We start from the raw sequence: 21,675 nt of genomic DNA, 5'->3' as shown, positions 1-21,675 counted from the left end.
TGTGACAAGCCCCTAGTCGCCACATTCGGGGAGGCTGGAACGGGAATTGAACCGTGCTGCTGGCCTGCCTTGGTCTGCTTTCAAAGCCAGTGACTTAGCCACGTGCTAAACCAGCTCCAGATGTGTGACGCACACCAGATAGGCCTCTTCACTGAAGTGCCCAACCGAGGTGAGTGCCTCTGGGAGTGTGGAGGGTTCTGGAGGCAGCTGTGACAGGACGTCAGTGTCATCCTCCGACTCGAGCCCCGGGATCCCCTGAGTCTCGGGCTGCCATCCAAGCTGCCCTCGTTGCTGCTCGGCTCACAGGGAGGGGGTGGGTGCTCCGGCTGTGGCACTGGTGGGGGCGAGGGATGCCAGATGGACCCGCTCCAGCAACTCCTCTAAGACACAAGACAAGACACATTATTAGACAGTGGGCCAGGGGGTTGAAGCGCAAGGGTGGTGTGGGGATGAGGTTGAGCATGTGGGTGGGGGTTGGGGGTGGTGAGGGTGAGGGTCGGGTTGGTGTAGCGCGAGGGTGGCGTGGGGTTGAGGGTGGTGGGGGGGGTTGATACACGTACCATGGGGAAACGCAACTAAGCAGGTTCTTACTTCCTCGCCAGTGGCTGAATTCCAGCCCGGCAACCTCCCTTCCCTCCGGGCCACCGACCACATCCAGAGCCTTCTGGACTGCCATGGTTAGGGGCCGCATGTTGGACGGTCCACCTCCTGTCTCCTTCCGCTCCTGGCGGTTGTGGGCGGCCTTATCCTGGGGGCGGAGGGGCCCTCAGTGGCTGTTATGGATGCCTGCATGTGATGCAGATATGGGGGTTTGGACTCCCTCTGGGTTGGGGAGGGTAGGGTTATGGGTGTGTCATGAGAACGTCGCTTTAAGAAATGTTTGGTTTGCTGATATTACTGCATTGATGTCAGAGTGTGGGTGCAGCTGGGCTGTCTGTCAGCTTTTTACTTTAATTTTAGGCTGTTTGCTGCAGGGTATGTTTTCATTTCGTTTTCACTGTTGGAGCGGAAGCCAGACCAAGCAGGTGTACTGCTGTTCTCTCTGCCATCAAAAGACTATCTCTTGATCATTTGGTGAATTCAGAATTATAAATGTTCTCAGTAGTGAATGTAAACCTAATGTGCTTCTGATAAAAGGTGTTTTAAGTCCAATGGATGTTAAAAGGAAAGCTTAAAGGATTACTTAATGCTGTAGTCTTTGGGGGTTGTATTTAAATTAATGGTTGCTAAGATGTTCACTGTTTGTTCACCTGAGGAAGGAGCAGTGCTCCGAAAGCCCGTGTTTGAAACAAACCTGTTGGACTTTAACCTGGTGTTGTAAGACTTCTTACTGTGCTCACCCCAGTCCAACGCCGGCATCTCCACATCATCCCTGGCTGGGGTACAGGGTCAGCAGCCTCTCCTCCACCGTGTCCAGGAGGGTCTTGAGCTCTGCGTCCGCGAAACGTGGGGCTGCTCGCCTTGCTGCCATCTTGTTGGCTGGGATGTGTGTGGGGAGTGCAGTGTGTATATGTGGCTGCAGCTTGTCAGCCTCCCGAGTGTCAATCACAAAACCGGCAAATCCGGCACCGTAAGTCATTGGAATCGATTGTGTTCCATGTGGCGCCGGTGCTAGCCTTTTAATCGGTCCAGGTGCCGTGCCGGTTTTACTGTTGTGGATCTCCACCAATTCTGCTTCGGCGTCAACAGTTAGTCTCAGAAACAGAGAATCCCGCCCAAGATCTTTATGTTCATATCTTGTTCTTTTTGAGGTATCTCTTCAGTACAGAAAATTCCAAATCTAAACAGTGTACAGATTCTTAAAACCTGGACATTGTGTTGCAGATTCCAACAGCCCAGTCGTAACAGCCATCTTAAATAAAACACTCACCTGTCTGAGCCGTTCTAGACTCAGGATATTTTCCACCTCTAGAACTCCTCTTGTGTACTTCTCAATGTAGGTTTCGCCATCGCCTGAACCATCATTTTCACTCTTTGCTGCCATAAGTGCCAAAGTCTCGCGATCCTCTGCTTCTTCAGAGGCCTGCACAGGAGAAAGAAAACTTGTCGGTACTATGAAAAATCCAGCGGAATATTGTTCTCTATGTCAGGCATTGTCAAACTCGGGGACGCGACCCGCGGGTGGGTGTCGGGAGGGTCGTGGAGCCGTCCGTCGCGGCGCTCCAGAGCGCGCAACACCCGCAGCAGCCGGCTGTTAATAACGCCGGCTGCAAGCAGTCTTCAAAATGGCCACGAACATGTAAAACAAATGCGGCCGCACTGCGCATGCATGCCCGATCATCATTTTTTAAAAAACGGTCACAGTTTTTTGTTTTACAAGTTCGGAGGGGGGTGGGGTTTATTCATTTATTTTATTCATTTAATTTTCATCTTTTTCATTCATTTTATTTTTGTTTTTTTACACGTTACAGGAAAAAAAATGCAGAACTTTGGACAGATGGAGGCTCTATACTTTCCGACACCGGAAGGCTTCACCTTCATCCAACAGCTTCCAATGGAGGAGCGTATACGAGGGCCAAAGGGACCCAAAACCATTTCCTCCATTTTTGTCAGCAGCAAACAAGGTAAGAGAAATGGTGGGTCGCACAGGTTGGCCGGCGTGGGTCGCGAATGTCGGCCCGGTTGGGTCCGAAGGTTGGCCTGTTCGTAAAAATGGGTCCCTGAAAAAAACGTTTGAAGAACACTGCTCTATGTGACATGCAGAAGTATCAACAGTCATGATGTGTTAGGCAGGTTGGTTCGACGTTGACTGCAACTGGATGCAGGGAAGCTAGAAACGTCTAACACAGGAGATGATCCAACAATGTTATTTAACTAGTGGACTGCTGTACATGTTCAGCTGTGGGTTGACACTCTACTAATCCAACTGATGACGTCTTATTGGCTTGACCAGACTTACTAGCTACCGCATGGTTATAGTGCTCACTAGCTTGGTCCTGAGAGAGTCTTAATGCTCTGTGGGCTTTATAGTGGTGGTGTCCTGTCTGGTGATTGATTGTTCTGTGTTGTGTGTTCATTGGTCATCCTGTGTGTCAATCACTGCCTGTCTGCATCTCATTATATACATGAGTGGCTATTATGACAAGTCATACCTCCAAAACGAGGATTAAAAATTTTATTAGAAAAAACTCAATGCATCAAAAAAATCTGTCAGTGAAATTTCAACCCAAGTTAAGTTCAATTCATATTTAAAAAGTACCAATTCTATCTAAAGTTTTAATTGAGGTGAAAGCCTGGACTGATCAAGGCTTGGGTTCCAGATTAAATTAATGAGTAGGTCCAGTCCAAGATGCAAGTCACTGAGGCCTACATTGTATCTGAGAAATACAAAACTGGCTGACCAATGTATTAACAATTCTATCATTTTTCAATTCTTTACACAGGATCAGTTGGAGATCAAATCAAAGTTAGAATTTTTCCTCTATATTTGTAAGTGCCATCAGTGGTGGTTGTCCCCAAGTCAGAAAATTATTATTGACCCATAATCACCCAAAATCACTCCAGAGATTTGAGCACAAAAACCTAGGATAAAATGAATGCTGGACTGTCAGAGGTCCAGGCTTTCAGATGAGATATTAAAGCAAGGGTCTGTCAGCTCCTTGAAATGGACATAAAAGATCCCAGGCATCATTACAAAGAAGAGCAAGGGGCACATCGCCAGTGGACTGGCCAATATTTATCTTTCAACAGACATCACCGAAAAACAGAATGTCTGGACCATATCACATTGCTGACTGAAAACTTCCTCTCCCCAAATTGTCCGGTGACAACTCTTCAAAAGTGCTCCAGAAGCCGCAGTGGACTTTCGGACATTCTCAAGTCATTGTAGCATTTTGTACAAATGCAGGTGTTTCTTTCTTCAGGCACCACCAGAGGGCAGCCACAGAGTGGAAAATTGTTTTGGAAAGTAAAAACTAGTTTGTGGCTCCTCACCGAATAATGACTCAATTTAAACTTGGAATTATTCAGAAACCTCTGAAGCTGATGGATTTCTTCCAGATTTACCCTTCTTCCGAAAGTGGTGACTCACACCGAGGTTCGGGTTGCCAACTCTGCCTGGACATATTCCGGGAGATGTTGGCGGGCGTGACGTCATGGAAAACCAGCAATGTGGCAGCTTCTACGGGTGACATCTCCGGGGTGGGTGCAGGAGAAATTGTTTTGCGGTGAATTTAAGGTCTAATGCAAACGATGAACCATTTTTTTCATCGTGGATATTTTTAATTCATTGTTTTTTCATTGTATGTGAATTATAAGAAAATAAAAAGTTAGGATGCCTCCTGGTGGATGTTTGCTCTGCCGGTTGTATTTTCCCCAAATGCAAGAGCATGCAGTGTCCTCCCAGGACAGGCTCCTGGGTTTGTCCTGGGGGACAGATCTTTGTGCCATTTGAGCAGCAGCAAAGCCTCAGCCCATTTGATGTGCTCACCAATGCAGGTCAAAGGTTACGAAGGAGGATTTATGCTCTGCAAGACGACTTGGAGCTTACAGGGTCACCTGGAGCAACGCACCTAACAGGAGGGGAAGACCCCCATCACCCACACTTACCTCACCTTTTGCTGAGAAAAGTGAGACAAATCACTGGTTGCCAACGGTTTCCTGACAGTGCGAGACTCCGAGGCTGGAGCTGGACTTGTGGATTTTGGAGGAGTGGGAGTATCAATTGCTCCAGATTGCTGATCTCAATCACTGAACATATGCTTGAGGAGATCCGATGTCTCTAGGCTTGCTCCTCCAGGGAAAAAGGAGCATATCATTCACCCCTGCAGGGAGTCTACTCAAGGAACTGGTTCCTCTGGGATCGCGCTTCTGATTGGGCGGCTCTGTGCTGGATGTAATATTATCGCCTGACAATGCCTCATGATGACGGAAGCTGTACTATCTTCTCACCTGTTGGTGATTGATGACATCGAATTATGGGATTGGTTTATTTAAAATATTGTGTAAAATCTCCCAGGTTGTATTCTTTGGGCAGCAGGAGATTGATACAAATTCCACTATACTTACAGCCATTCCAGGAAGAGAAGCAACTGTAACTAAGATACAGCCCTTCCAATCACGTTCCATTACCATGTTCAAGCCTCCATTATTGATGCATAGCAGTGGTGGACACCTATTATACAATAGGTGGCACCACAGGTAAGTGAGACTTGCCCACACACATCTGGACCTGGATATCAATTTTTATTAGAATCTTTATAGATGAAAAACATTCCAATTATCAGCCAGACTGAGATGACTTGTTCGAACTGCGTCATTGGAAGAATCGTTAGCCATGCAGTGACCTGTATAGACCAGAGGCTCACAAGAATTAGAATCTTACAAGGTGCACATGCCTGTTTTTCGGTAAGGAAAACCAGCAGGGGCTGGTTTAGCACAGTGGGCTAAATAGCTGGCTTGTAAAGCAGACCAAGGTCAGCAGCGCGGGTTCAATTTCCGTACCAGCCTTCCCGAACAGGCGCTGGAACGTGGCGACCAGGGGCCTTTCACAGTAACTTCATTTGAAGCCTACTGGTGACAATAAGTGATTTTCGTTTCATTTCATAATGGCTTCACATCACAATTGATTTGTCAAACATCAGCACTTTTAAATGGAGAACAATTTTGCACTTAATTTACTTCAGACTTATCACAGGGTCAATGGCTATGTTACTGAGACGATGATGATATTAATGATGTAACTTCACATCAGTAGTCAGATGACCAAAAGGCTCCAAGAGAGTTAGGAGCAGAACAGTCTGCGTCCAGAATACAATGCTCTTAGAACATAGAACAGTACAGCACAGAACAGGCCCTTCGGCCCTCGATGTTGTGCCGAGCCATGATCACCCTACTCAAACCCACGTATCCACCCTATACCCGTAACCCAACAAACCCCCCGCCAACCTTACTTTTTACTACACTACGGGCAATTTAGCATGGCCAATCCACCTAACCCGCACATCTTTGGACTGTGGGAGGAAACCGGAGCACCCGGAGGAAACCCACGCACACACGGGGAGGACGTGCAGACTCCGCACAGACCGTGAGGTTCTTGTAAATAGCTCTTCAATAAATTGTTTGAAGTTAAATTATATTGACTATCTCAAGTCTGCCAGATAGAAGCAAAGGCTCACCAAGGTTTGTTAAGTCTAAAATGCATGGTATTAGTAAAACCTCACTTGACAACAATAGGACATTAAAACTTGCTGGTCGCGGTGAAGGCCACAATTTAGCAAATGTGGCCACAGATCAGCAACCCATGTGTGACGACTGGCGAAAGAAAAAAAAAATGACTTTGCAGTGATGAGGATCAGACCCAAAATTTACTACAGTCAGTGAAGAACACACAATGTCACTGAGCAGCTACGACCATTTCCACAGCCTGTCCAACAGATCAAATGTCCACACAGGGGCAGCAGTGGGAGCATCAGAACAGACTGTTTGAAAGGTCCCACAGGGTTTTCGGGTTAGATGCAAAACCTCAGAAACACCAGGTCTATACAATATTACATGCAGTGGGGCCCCTCGCTGACGATATCCTGGAGTGTCAAGGCATCAAGGAAGACTGAGCATCCATATATGAGGTAAAGGGGCCTTTGATAAATACTTCAGCTCCCGGGTCACTGTCCGTGTGGAGTTTGCACATTCTTCCCGTGTCTGCGTGGGTCTCACCCCCACAACTCAAAGGTGTGCAGGGTAGGTGGAATGGCCACGCTAAATTGCCCCTTAATTGGAAATAAAGAATTGGGCACTTTAAAGTTAGAAAAAATAATACTTCAGCCCCCCCAAAAAATTTAGTTATAGAACAAACAAAATTAATTCAGTGGAGCCAAAGACCAGGGAGAATCCACTCATTCGTTGATTAATGATTTACATAGAGTTACAGAGCCTTTAAACGAAATTTTCTTTGCAGCTGTATTGTTGCTGGCATGCTCAACAACAAGCTGTCCAGATTCTTGCAATATAAACCGAAATTGATCGTAGATAAAGTGAAACAAGTCAGGCCAAGTTGCGAGGCTAAAATCAGGGTGTGATTTGGGGTGACATTGAGGCTCGGGAGGGGGGGTCATCCAGTACGTATACCCATGGTCGGGAGAGCCGCCCACTGAAATGTCTGCAAAAAAGCCTGCCAAAACCATCAAGGGAACAGAGAAAACTCTTCCATCGACATTCAAGATGTGGAGATGACGGCGTGGGACTGAGATGAGCACAGTAAGAAGTCTTACAATACTAGGTTAAAGTCCAACAGGTTTGTTCTGAATCTCTAGCTTTCGGAGCACAGCTCCTTCCTCAGATGAATGAAGAGGTGGGTTCCAGAAACATAGATATAGACAAAGTCAAAGACGCAAGACGATACTTTGAATGCGAGTCTTTGCAAGTAATTAAGTCTTTACAGGTCCAGATGGAGCAACTGGAGAGAGGGATAATCACAGGTTAAATAGGTTTGAATTGTCTCAAGCCAGGACAGTTGTGAGAATTTTGCAAGCTTAGGCCAAATGGTGGGGGATGAATGTAATGCGACATGAATCCAACGTTCCGATTGAGCCGTACTCATTTGTGCGGAACTTGGCTGTACGTTTCTGCTCGGCGATTCTGCGTCGTTGCGCATCCTGAAGGCAGCTTTGGAGAACTCTTACCTGAAGATCAGAGGTTGAATGCCCTTGACTACTGAAGTGTTCCCTGACTGGAAGGGAACATTCCTGCCTGGCGATTGTCGCGCGATGTCCTTTCATCCGTTGTCGCAGGGTCTGCATGGTCTCTCCAATGTACCACCCTTCGGGACATCCTTTCCTGCAGCGCATGAGGTAGACAACGTTGGCAGAGTCGCACGAGTATGTACCATGTACCTGGTGGGTGGTGTTCTCACGTGTAATGGTGGTACCCATGTCGATGGTCTGGCACGTCTTACAGAGATTGCCATGGCAGGGTTGTGGGGTGTCGTGGTCGCTGTTCTGAAGGCTGGGTAGTTTGCTGAAAACAATGGTCTGTTTGAGGTTGTGCGGTTGTTTGAAGACAAGCAGTGGGGGTGCGGGGATGACCTTGGCAAGATGTTCGTCTGCCGGCTTTTTGGGTGAGATCCAGATCTGTATTCACCCACAAATGCTTATTTCTTTCGGGCTTGGGGAGTTTCTCACCGGTCAATCCCACACTCAAGAATTTTTTTTCTGCAGTGGGGAACACAACTCGCCAGCCAAACAGGCTCCTCAGAAATCGTGACACCATTTTTAAAAGGGGCCCTGAACTCAAAGTGAGGTTTAGGGCCCCCCACACACCCCTCACCCATGGACAATGCGACCGCCCCCCTCCCGCAGACATGGACAACACCGGGAGAATGCAGCCTCAAACAGGATGCGCATAGTTAGAAATATGATTATCTGGATCACACCCAGTGAAATGAGGGCGTGACCCAGATCCCAGTGGGCTCTGTATGCTGGATGACTTTCGAACGGCTCAGTACCCGGCCTCTCCCGCGATGCACCCGGCGCAACGGGATTGGTGTGGGCACAACGCGGTGGGAAAATTGCATTCATGATGTCCTCGAGATCAATGCACTCTTCGACTCCACATCCAAAGCAGATGAATTCTCAGTTGTCTTTTTTGAGGAGTCAGGTGAAGTAGCTGCTGAAGGTCTGAATTTATATATCTGTCCCATTGAAGCCACCAATTAAATCCATTTTAAATCACTGGCTTAACACAGTGAGTTATCCACGGTGAAAGAAATGCTTGACTCCAAGTGGGATCAAACCATTTGAGGAAATGTAGAGCTTACTTGTTTGGTGTGAAAGTAAAATGCAATCCACATTTGAATCTCAAGTTATCCTCGTACCCAAGACGTCCTTCACTGTAGAAGCAGAGCCGAACATTACAGAGCTCCGACAACATTTTAAAAATGATTCTTTCATGGAATGCGGGCATCACTGACTCGGCCAGAATTTATTACCCACCAATAACTGCCCTGTAAGGTGCTGGTGAGCCATCTCCAGTTTTGCTAGGGCCCCTTGATGCCATACAGTCAAATACAGCCTTGATGTCAAGGTCAGTCACTTTTATCTCATTTCTGGCATTCAGGTCTTTTGTCCATGTTTAAAACATGGGGCAACAGGGTAGCATTGTGGATAGCACAATCGCTTCGTAGCTCCAGGGTCCCAGGTTCGATTCCGGCTTGGGTCACTGTCTGTGCGGAGTCTGCACATCCTCCCCGTGTGTGCGTGGGTTTCCTCCGGGTGCTCCGGTTTCCTCCCACAGTCCAAAGATGTGCAAGTTAGGTGGATTGGACATGATAAATTGCCCTTAGTGTCCAAAATTGCCCTTAGTGTTGGGTGGGGGTGCTGGGTTATGGGGATAGGGTGGAGGTGTTAATCTTGGGTAGGGTGCTCTTTCCAGGAGCCGGTGCAGACTCGATGGGCCGAATGGCCTCCTTCTGCTCTGTAAATTCTATAAATTCTATGAAAACCCAGGCTGTAATGAGGTCAGGAGCTGAGTGACCCTGACAGAACCCAAACTGAGCGCCCGTGAGAAGGTTATTGCTAAGTAAGAGCCGCTGGATGGCACTATTGGATGACTCCTTCTATCCCTTTGCTAATGATCAAGTGTAAACTAATGGGACGGTAATTGACAGGGTTGGCTTTGTCCTGCTTTGTGTGTGCAACACAACCGGGACATTTTCCACATTGCAGGGTAGATGTCAGTGTTGTTACTGTACTGGAACAGCTTGTCTGGAGTACAAGTCTTCAGTATTATTGCTAGTATATTGTTAGGGAGATAGTTTTTGCAGTATTCAGTGTCTTCAACTGTTTCATTATATCACGTAGAATTAATTGGCTGAAGGCTGGCATCTGTGATGCTGGGGAACTCCGGAGGAGGCAGAGATGGGTCATCCACTTGGCAGTTCTGACTGAAGATTATTGTAGCCTTATCTTTTGCACTGATGTGCTGGGCTCCTCCATCACTGACGATGTGGAACAACTAATAACCCAAACCTCAAGTAATCATCTTTGTGCTCCTTTGTTCCTGTTTTCAGCTTCTTCTTCATGGGTTGTTCATCAGAGGCCCTGGAGTTCACACCAGCACTGCTGGAAGCTACAAAATGGAGGACTCTCTCTTGCACCCAGAACACACCACGCCAGTGTCTGGGCCGCTTCCGGTGGGAGAACTCTGTCGTTTGCTGAACAAAATTGGCTGTGGACAACACGCTGACGTCAGGAGGCGGCAGGTCCAGCCTGCTGGCCTCGGGCCTGCGCACTGCTTGATCCGGCACATATGCGCGAGATGGCCAGCAATCTCAAAAGTCGTGACCCCGAGTTTGAAAACCCTTACTGTAAATAACTCACTACACTTTTTGTAATGTCAAATGTAAACAGTTATGTAACATACTTCTACATAATTCACAAAAGGTACGTTTTTGGGAAATAAAGTATTTTAAATTATACTGGCCAGCCTAATATTGTCTTACATGCTAGAATATTAACATGAAAATTCAGTGTCAGCCTCAATGCATTTTAATGCACATTTTTTTTACTCAATGGGAAAGGACAGATTTTAGCAGGTGGGCTAAAGACTGGGCGGTATTCTCCCCCCTCCGGGTGGGAGAATCACCGGGGCGCCGCGCGAATTGCGCCACACCGCCCCGACACCCGCACGCGATTCTCCCACCCCCCCGAAACCAGCACCGCGCAAATCGCGGCGGGTCGCTCGGGGAATTGCCGCAAACGGCGAGCGCCAATTCTCCGGCCCGCATGGGCCAAGCATAAACGGCCAAGTCCCGCCGGCACCGTCCACACCTGGTTGCTGCCGGCGGGTACCCGTCGCGAAGGCGTGGGGCGGCCTGTGGGGGGAGGAGGGGGGCTCCGTTCCCGGGGGGGGGGGGGGGGGTCCTCCGATGGGGTCTGGCCTGCGATCGAGGCTCACCGATCGGCGGGCCGGCCTCTCTCCCCCCTCCCCCCCCCCCCCAAGGCCTATGTATTTCCACGGCCGGCCCCGGAACCCCGGCGCCATGTTGGTGAGGGGCCGGAGCGCTCCGCGAGGTTACCATGCATGTGCTAGTTGGCACCAGCCCAACTGCGCATGCGCGGAACCCAAGGCGCCGCGTAAGTCTCTGATGCCACGCCGAGGCCCTGCCCCCGTAAACCGCACAATGCCCCTACTAGCCCCACGGAGGGGGGAGAATAGGGGTCTGGGAATGGACGCCGAAGTAAAACACTCCGGTTTTTACTCGGGCGTCGGCACTTAGACTCCCGTTGGGAGACTCCCACCCAGTGTGTTCAGCAAAGCCTTTTAGCTCATCCAGAACCAGTATGTACAACATAACTTCTGTTTGCAGAAATACTTTGGCCTGAACCTTTCTGCGTTTCTGCCAAAAAAACCTCCACAGTGTGGACCTTTGGGTGAATACTGAGGTCAAGGACAGCATTTGGGGTAAACAACCTCTCCACTTTATCATTAACACTAAGAGCTTTGAGGTGAGGTTCCGTTTGGCTCGGTTGCAAAATAAATCTCGAAATACTTTAATAACGCTGCATCTCAGGAGTTCAAACAGCAATCATAAAACTCCCTCTCTCAATTTTATCCCATTTCACATACTAACTTCTTCAATGACAGTGAATAAGGGGCTGGTTTAGCACAGTGGGCTAAACAGCTGGCTTGTAATGCACAACAAGGCCAGCAGCACGGGTTCAATTCCCGTACCAACCTTCCCGAACAGGAATGTGGCAACTCGGGGCTTTTCACAGTAACTTCATTGAAGCCTGCTTGCGACAATAAGCGATTATTATTATTAATTATTCTCTGCTGAACTAGGAGCAATTTGACACTTGGGATTTTAAGTTTATTCAAACCTATTTTAAACAGCGTCATCAAAGCTAGATCTTTGGTGTGATTGGTGTGATAGGGTAAGTACAGATGGGCGATAAATACTGACCTAGTCAGTGATGCCCACACTCTACAAAGGAATATAAATAAATAAAGTTCCAGAAAATACCTCCCAAAATTTCAGTATTTCTTATACAATATCATAATTATTGCAGTTATTCTCCACTAATAAGCATTTTTGTTCATGAGCTCATAGTACGAGCCCTCCCAGAGAGTTATACAAAGCTTTACCTTGGGTATGTTGGATACTATTTCATAGGTAACACCACAGGAATGAAGAATGTTTTTGGAGGACATTTTTCGCTTCAGACTTTGTGTAAAACTCTGTAAAATAAATTGGCAAAGAGGTATTTTGAATGAATCATTTAATTAATCAATTTACTTGTCAAGTAACAAATAATTAACAGACAACATACAAACATTTAAAAAACTTCAGCTTTTATGATGGTTTCATTTATCCTACACATTGCTGGTTTCTTTTGGCGGATATGATGCATAGACTGATAATTCTTTTAAGACCAGCAACATTTTTGTTACAAATTTCAGCGATCTGATTTAAAAATAGCTAACAAAAAACATCTGAAAGAACTGAAACAGCCAAGTTGCCACATGGCCACAATAGAGGCCGGATAATATAGGATTAGAGTGAATTATTCCTTGACCCCTCAAAGCTCTTCCATTTATAAGCTCAAGCAAGGACTGCGATGGAATACTCACCACTCACCTGTAAATGTGCAACTGCAACACAAAAAAGCTCAAGACCATCCAGGACACGGCAGTTTAGTGAATTGGTGTCTGTACCACTGGACTCAACATCCAGCATTGGTGCTCTGTGGCTACACTGTGTATGCTCAAATCAGATCGTACTAATGAAATGGCAGATGGCGACAAATAATGCGAGGTGATGTATTTTGGAAGATCAAATTCAGGTGTGAATCATATAGTAAATGGCAGAACTCTTAGGAGCATTGACATACAGAGGGATCTGGGCGTTCAGGTCCATGAAAGTGGCAATGCAAGTGGATAAGGTGCTTAAGAAGGCATACGGAATGCTTGCCTTCATCGACCGGGGCATTGAATACAAGAGTTGGCAGGTCATGTTAGAGCTGTATAAAACTTTAGTTAGGCCATATTTGGAACATTGTGTGCAATTTTGGTCGCCACACTACCAGAAGGATGTGGGTGCTTTGGAGAGAGTACAAATAAGGTTTACCAGGATGTTGCCTGGTCTGGTTAGCTATGAGAAGAGGTTGAATAAACTCGGACTGTTTTCTTAGGAAAGACGGGGGCTGAGGGGAGGCCTGATTGAGGTCTCCAAAAGTATGAGAGAAATAGACAAGGGAAATAGTCAGGAGGTTTTTCCCAGGATGGAAAACTCAATTATAAGGGGGCACAGGTTCAAAGGGGAATGTTTATGAGAGATGTGTGGGGAAAGTTTTTCACACAGAGGATTGTGGGTGCCTGGGACACGGTGCCAGTGGAGGTGGTGGAGACAGGCACGATAGCAATGTTCGCTTGAAGTCAATAACTCAAGACCAATAAAGGAATCTTTAGAGTAATCTACACAACGTAAAATATGCCAGCTGGTATACCACCGTCTGCTCAGAGAAGATAGATATCAATCATTGTTCCCACAGTAACAAAAACTCAGAAGGTTTGGCAGCATTGGTGGAGAGAGACACAGAGTTAACATTTCGAGTCCAATATGACCCGCCTTTGGAACTTAGCCATTCTTTGGAGTTCCAAAGAGTTCCGAAGAAGGGTCCTCTTGGACTCAAGAAATTAACTCTGTTTCTCTCTCCACAGATGCAACCAGGCTGAGTTTTTCTAGACCGTCGTTTTTATTTCCGATCTCCAGAATATTTTGCTTTTATTTTGCTGTTATCAGTGACAATTAATGGATGCAGCTATTTTCTGGAGCAGAGGATCATGAATATCTAGATAGCTGTGTGACAGATAACGTTGATAACAGGGAAACCTGTTATTTCAGGTGGATCATTGGCTGCCCTGTTCTCCTTATATGTCAAGGTGGTGGAGCACTACCTGAATTCCTTGTTGCAATCCATTAGCAGGAAGAGGGGTTCCGGTGGATGATGTGCACATAGTGATGCTCCACTTTTCTGTTGGAAACGTTAGGTTTTTAAAAACAAAAATGCACATCAACAACTTCTTACCTGCTTATTGTAAATATTGACAGCTATACGTTTGCGTAAGACCAACTCCACGGCAGCTGGATGGCTGAGCTGCACTGTAGTCTTTACAATCAAATAGATGCGCTCATTCTGTGGGGTAACTTTGTTTAAGTATATGGAATCATGGACTGATGAATCCCAGGAGGCAACAGCGGAGACCTAAAGTTCAAAAGGCAAACACATCAACGTTAACCAAATTCCGGTGGGTTAAATCTACTGATATGTCTGTAGCTTATTATCACATGATACAACTGAATTTATTACATTTACCTATTGCGAGAAAAAAGAATGAAAAATGAAATACTCCCAAGATCAACAGCACATTTTCTGAGAACTAAAGTCCAATATAGGAAGTATTAGTTTTGCTTTGCCTCTTCCTTGAGGGGACTTGTTTGGGGGATCATACATTGACTGTAGCTATTTCACCAACATTAGCATCGACTGGCATCCCACGAGGTCCAATAAAAGTCCGAGAACTCATCTACATCAATTCCAATATAATCTGCAACAGCAACATTGCACTGCTATTGATTATTCCTGGGCTCAGCCACTTCCTGATCAGCACTCAGGCTTGGCCCCAGATGCCGATCAGCAATAATCTGCAATGAAGATGCTTGCTGACAGGACTTGCCGCCGATATCAACACAGCAGTTCTCTGCTGTTTGTTGAGATGGAGCAAACGGCAAATTAAATTAAAAATGCTTGATAATCCATTAGGAGAATGAACGCATCATAAGCATTACAGATTTTTCTTTGTAACAGCACGGTATTCTTTACTGAAAAGTATCCCTTTCACCCCCACTTCTCAATCATCCCCTTCAGAACTTTTCAATTTAAATGGTCGTGCCAAATGGAGTTCCATCAGTAATACTGATCAGTGTTACACAGCAGAAGCCTCCCACAATACTGAAAGGGCAGCACGGTGGCACAGTGGTTAGCACTGCTACCTCAGAGTGCCAGGGGCCCGGGTTCAATGCGTGGTGTTTGAACTTTCTCCCCGTGTCTGTGCGGGTTTTCTCCAGTTTCATTCCACAGTCCAAAATTGTGCAGGTTAGGTAGATCAGCCATGGTAAAATTGTTACTTAGTGCTCAAAGCTTAGGTGGGGTTATGGGGGAGTAGGCCTAGGTGGCGTGCTCTTTCAGCGGGTCGGTGCAGACTCGATGGGCCGAACGGACTCCTTCTGCACTGTAGGGATTCTATGATTTTGCGACTGAACTAGAATTTATTGTGCAAGATATTAAAGAGTCAGGACCTTCAGGCCATTTGATATCAAAGGAATCACAGTTTGCTCTTTCCTGTGGATCCAAAGCAAAAAGCTGCTTAATTACCATAAGTATTAGTTCCATGCAGATCACGGTGGTGATAAAAACTATCTGGCCCTCCTTTGATTTGGTGACACTCACAGGGACTGCATCTCAGGAAGTGGCGAATGCTCAGTGCCTCCGAGTTCCCCAAATACCGCAGCCATGACAGCAGTTCTCCACTGAATTACAAAATTACACCCCACCACCAGCATAAAGTTTCCCTTTCAGTGAAAGGATTAAAGAAAAGAATAAACAATATGGTATCAGAATCTAATGCAGGGAGGAAAAAAGAATAATGTCCCATTTCAGGCACTCTGCGGCAACATCAAGCATATAATCCGCAGGCCAAATCCCTTGGTAAATGGCCGGCTAACACGTGTGGCATTTTAAATGAGCTCTCTTGTTTCTCGGTGGGATAAATGTTAGAGGTCAGTCAGCTGCAGCCTGCTGGAGTCAGGTCATTAAACAAAACTCGCTGCAATTCTACAAATTTTTCAGTTTGGCATAAAGGAGGGCCAGATAGTTTTTATCACCACCGTGATCTGCATGGAACTAATATTTATGGTAATTAAGCAGCTTTTCACTCTCATGAAGCAACTAGTAATCGGAAAGAATACCAAATAACTCGCGCACTGAAACTAATTTTACTCTAATGCTAAATCCAGTGATTTATGACAGAGAGAGTGGGTAACAATAAGGCAACTTATCAAACCAAAGAAATAAATCAAAGACTGAAATTAACTTGAGAAGGGATGAACACAATGAGAGAATATAGCACAGTTAATAAGCAATCCCTTCTGAAAATAGAGATACTTATAAGGCACGGACTCCTGGCCCTCAATTTTAAAATTTTCATTGGTGTTTTCAAATCCCTCCGTGGTGTCGGGGCAAGGGCTACAACACAAAGGGGGTCATAGCAGGACAGACTGAAGTTTGCACACTGGCTCGGGTGGGTGGGGGAGAGGGACGAAAACAGCCAGGCAAATGGGAAAACATGTCAAAGACAAGCACATTTCTGCAGCTGAGACTGTTTAGCTTGAGCTCAACAAACAATTGTGGCCACTCATGCTAAGTGGATAGACTTCAAACAGATCTAGCAACTCAAGACTGGACATCCATGAGGCGCTGTGAGCCATCAGCAGCAGGAAAATTGTACTCAACCACAATCTATAGCCTCATGGCCCGGCATATCCCCCACTCCACCATTACCACCAAGCCAGGGATCAACCCTGGTTCAATGAAGAGTGCAGGAGGGCATGCCAGGATAAACACCAGGCATACCTAAAATGTGTTGTTACCCTGTTGAAGCTAGAACACAGGACTACTTGTGTGCCAAACAGCACAAGCAGAAAGTGATAGACAGAGCTAAGCAATTCCACAACCACTGGATCAGATCTAAGCTCTGCAGTCCTGCACATTCAGCTGTCAATGGTGGTGGGCAGAACGCCGGGTTGATGGTCCATCTCGGTTTCCTCTGGAGATCCTCAGCGTCACAGCTGTCAGTCTTCAGCCAATAAGATTCACTCCACATGATATCAAGAAACAGCTGAAGGCACTGGATACTGCAAAGACTATGGGCCCTGACAATATTCCGGTAATAGTACTGAAGACTTGTGCTCCAGAACTGCTGTGCCCCGTGCCAAGCTGTTCCAGTACAGCAACAATACTAGCATCTACCTGGCAACGTGCAAAATTGCCTCGGTATGAAACACAAGAAACAGGGCAAATCCAATCCAGCCAATTATTGTCCCATCAGTCTACTCTTGATCATCAATAACGTAGTGGTTGGCACTGGGACTACGGTGCTGAGGCCCTGGGTTCGAATCCTGTGCGTGTGGAGTTTGTACATTCTCCCTGTGTCTGCGTGGGTTTCATCCCAGCAATCCAAAGATGTGCAGGTTAGGTGGATTGGCCACACTAAATTGCCCCTTAATTGGAAATAAAACCAAAACGCTATCTAGTGGCACATCCTCAACAATAACCTTCTCATGGATGTTTAGTGGATTCCGCCAGGGTCACTCAGCTCCTAACCTCATTACAGCCTTGGATCATACACCGACAAAAGAGCTGAATGCCTGAGGTGAGATGAGTGACTATCCTGGACATCAAGCCAGCATTTGACCGAGCATGGCATCAAGGAGATCTAGCAAAACTGGAGTCAATGGGAATCAGGGGGAAAACCCTCCGCTGGTTGGAGTCTTGCCTGGCACAAAGGAAGATGGTGGCAGTGGTTGGAGGTCAATCATCTCATCTCCAGGACATCACTGCAAGAGTTTCTCAGGGTAGTGTCCTGGGCAAAACCATCTTCAGCCGCTTCATCAATGACCTTCCTTCCTTCATAAGGCCAGAAGTGGGGATGTTCGCTGATGACTGCACAATGTTCAGCACCATTCACGACTCCTCAGATACTTAAGCGGTCCAATACAGTAAGACCTGGACAATATCCAGGTTTGGACTGACAAGGGACCAGTAACATTCACACCAAACAAGTGCCAGGCAATGACCATCTCCAAGAAGTGACGAAGTAACCATCACCCCATGACATTCAATGGCATCATCATCTCTGAAATCCCCCGCTATTAAAATCCTAGGGGTTACCATTGACCAGAAACTGAACTGGACTAGCTGTATAAACACTATAGCTACCAGAGCAGATCAAAGTCAAGGATTCCTGTGGCTAGTAGCTCACCTCCTGACTCGCCAAAGCCTGTTCATAAGGCATAGGTCAGGAGTGTAGTGGAATACTTGCCTGGATGAGTGCAGCTACCCCTTCCACAAACATTCAATCCCTCCACCACCAACGAACATTTGCAGTCGTGTGTACCATCTACAAGATGCACTGCAGTAACTCACTGAAGTTCCTTCGGCTATACCTTCCAAACCCACGGCTACTACCATCTAGACGGACAAGAGGAGCAGATACCTGGGAGCACCACCACCTGGAAGTTGCCCTCCAAGTCACTCAGCATCCAGACTTGGAAATATATTGCCATTCCTTCACTGTCGCTGGGTCAAAATCATAGAATTCCGTCCCTAACAGCACCGTGGGTGTACCTACATCCCAGGGACTGCAGCAGTTCAGGAAGGCAGCTCACCATGACCTTCGGAAGGGCAACTAGGGATGGGAAATAAATGCTGGTTGAGCCAGCAACTCCCACATTCCGTAAACGTATAAAAAATACATATTCAGCTGGTCACAACCATAACAAATGGACCATGCAGGTTTGTGCATGATCTCCCAGAAACATCCACGACTCGTACATCCTCAGGCTGCAGAGATGGCGCCTCAGAGACGAGGGCTACCCTCAAAGGATGTGGCAGATGGCAGCTGTGCAGAAGCCGCAGACTGTTGCTGGGAGAGGGTACAACAAGGCTCATGCTGCAACCCAGAGTTAGGTGGAGCATACCACAAGGATCCTGAAAATGAGGTTCCGATGCCTCCGCAGATTTGGCGGAGCACTCCACTACACTCCCCTTGGGTGTCATGCATCATTGTGGTTTGCTCGCGCTACACAAATTGGCGAAGCATGGGCGGGGGTAGGTCTGGGTGATCAGGTGGAAGGGCTGCACATCTCCTCAGATGAGGAGGAAGTCGAAGCAGATGAGGCCCTGGAAGGCGAGGGTGCAGTTAGTGAGGCCATTGCACAGGCCAGATGAGGCAGGCATGCCTGTGAGAACATCATTGCCACAGGATTCCGGAAGGATGATTGGGGGGGGGGGGGGGGGGGTCACATCATGGAGACGCTTCTGAAAGACAGCGGGCACATGAAATTTGACAGCACTTGATCCGTTGCCAGATTTCATTACCTGTTACCTTCAGCACCACACCTTCCCGTCGGGAATGCTGATAAGTTTGGGGGAGTGGGGTCAGCCCCACCTCTCATGTGGCAAGAGTACACAGAGTGCATCACCCATCTCTGTGATGTTTGGGTACGAGGTTCTTGCAGCAAACACAAGCCATATCAAGGTGTTGGCATCACTGATCTGGAGGTGACTTTGAAGCCGGACAATCACTGTGCTCAGGTTACACACACTACATCGGGGAGAGGCCCTGCACTGTGACACTTGCCGTTGTTTTGTGCAGGGATCAAGGTTTCACATTTGATTGACATGTACACTGCTCATCATAACAAGAAGCCAAAGACAAGATGATATTTTTGGCAATATATTTACAACGGTCAACATTATGTAAAAGTGTACACAGACATCTTAAGACAGAGTGAACTGAAGCGACATGTACAGATGACTGATAGAGAGGGTCGACGCCAAACTCGACGTGACAAGGGAGAAGTGGGAGGAGGACGTGGGGCTCAAAATAGGATGGGGACTCTGGAGCGAAGCACTGCACAGGGTCAACTCTACCTCCACATGCGCAAGGCTCAACCTAAGGCAACTAAAAGTGGTACATAGAGCCCACTTGACCAGAACCCGAATGAGCAGGATCACCCGGGGTTGGAGGATAGATGTGACCTGTGCCAACAAAGCCTGGCCAACCACGCCCACATGTTCTGGTATTGCCCCAGACTTGCCGGGTACTGGACAGCCTTCTTCGAGACAATGTCCAAAGTGGTGGGGATGAGGGTGGATCCATGCCCGAGAGTGGTAGTCTTCTGGGTATAAAATCAGCCAGATCTCTTCATGTGGAGGAGGGCGGACGCCCTTGCCTTTGCCTCCCTGATCACCCGTCGTAGAATCCTGCTCGGCTGGTGGTCAGCAGCACCACCTAAAGCTGAAGACTGGCTGAACGACCTATCGGAATTTCTCCAAATGGAGAAAATCAAATTCGGCATCTGTGGGTTGGAAGAGGGCTTCCACAGAACATGGGAGCCATTCACCCGGCTGTTCCGGGACCTATTTGTGGCCAACAACTAGGAAGTAAGAGATAAAGAGAAAGTAGCCAAGACGCCAAAGGAAAGAGGGGGAGAGGGAGGGAGAAGGGAGAGGGAGGGAGAAGGGCCCGGGGAAAGAAGAAAGCAAAACCGAACCCATCGGGAGAGGTGGGGGGGCGGGGGGCAAACTTGTGTGTATTTATATTGTGTTATGAATAACAAAAACATTTTTCAAAACACTATGTACAAGTGATTAACATTCATGGCCATGTTTTGCAACTACATCTTCTAGACCTTTCTAACCGTGCCGATGTCTTGGTGCATACCTGACATTCAAGTGAAGGTGAAGGCAGTCTGCTGAGTGCTACATCCTTACTGTGTTGCCCATGGTGAGCATCCTCCAGAGGGCTGAGACCTGGAAGGCCCTCGCCTGCTTTCGGGGTTCTAATGTGTGGCAGTGCCACCCACCTTGACCGATGGAGCTGCTGGGGTCACAGGAAGGGAGAATTCAAATGGGCCGGACACTCCCGAGGTCACCTGGTTGGATGGCTTCCTTGAGAGGAAGAGGCACCTGGAGAAAGCTTGAGATGCCTCGCCTCCACTTTTACATTGACACTGATGGATGGCAGCAAGTGCCTCAGCAATGGAGTACAGTTCCTGCTGCAATGCAGGACCGATGATCTGGACCAAGGGCTCCACAGGGACGATCGCACTACCAGTGTTAACCTTGGTGCATTGGTGTGCCAGCACCACCACTTTGGTCTGATGGTCTCCTCCATCAACTCCTCTGTATTTAATGAAATAGTGCCAGGGGATCTTTTACATCTGAGGGGGATAGACAAGGCCTTTGTTTAATGTCTTATCCGAAAGATAATGGGCTGGATTCACTGTTTCTTGGTCTCACTGTCACTGACGCCAATGGAGAATCCGTGAACTTTCACGTCAGAATAATCGGTACCAAACCCGCACCGATTCCGCTACCGGTGAGGGGCTAACGCCAGCACTGCATGGAAGATCATCGATTCCCATGAAAAATGGTGTGGGATTCACTGGGTCCGTGATTGACATTTGGAGGGCTGACAAGCTGCAGCCGCGCTTAAACAATACACCCCCCCCCACACACACACACTGATTGGGGTCGAAAAGATGGGACAGCTTCTGCTGGAGCACCCATAAAGCTGATGGGTCAGCTGGGGCCAGGGGGTGCCCCGAGGCGGTCAGCTATACGACCCAGGGCACCAGGTTTAAAGCGGGCTGTCAGTGGCATGCGCAGTCGCATGGCTGCCTTGCGGTAATGGTGTTGGGTCCCTACTCCACCCAGCTCTGGCAGAAGCCCCCCAACCAGCGGCACGGCTGTCAGCAAAATATGGCGGTGCTGGACACTGTCCATATACCCTCTCTCTTTCTCAGCAGCCATCATGCCTTCATCATGATTTGTGAGAGCACACGTGGACTGCGCCGTCGTAATCTCGGCCCATCGGAGGCGGAGCATCGCGGGT

General features: G+C 47.6%; 1 protein-coding gene across 1 annotated transcript in view; it reads right to left on the bottom strand.

Annotated features, from left to right (window-relative positions):
• kif13a (kinesin family member 13A) overlaps positions 1–21,675 on the bottom strand; it is a 350,954-nt gene that overhangs the window by 41,551 nt on the left and 287,728 nt on the right. Inside the window, 3 exon segments of the mRNA XM_038796988.1 lie at positions 1,871–2,023; positions 12,082–12,174; positions 14,025–14,201. Coding sequence (XP_038652916.1) covers positions 1,871–2,023; positions 12,082–12,174; positions 14,025–14,201 — 423 coding nt within the window.

The sequence above is a fragment of the Scyliorhinus canicula genome, chromosome 5, assembly GCF_902713615.1.
Source record: "Scyliorhinus canicula chromosome 5, sScyCan1.1, whole genome shotgun sequence".
Classification (NCBI taxonomy): Eukaryota; Metazoa; Chordata; class Chondrichthyes; order Carcharhiniformes; family Scyliorhinidae; genus Scyliorhinus; species Scyliorhinus canicula.
The sequence above is the reverse complement of the archived record's forward strand: the minus strand, read 5'-3'. Positions and strand labels throughout refer to the sequence as shown.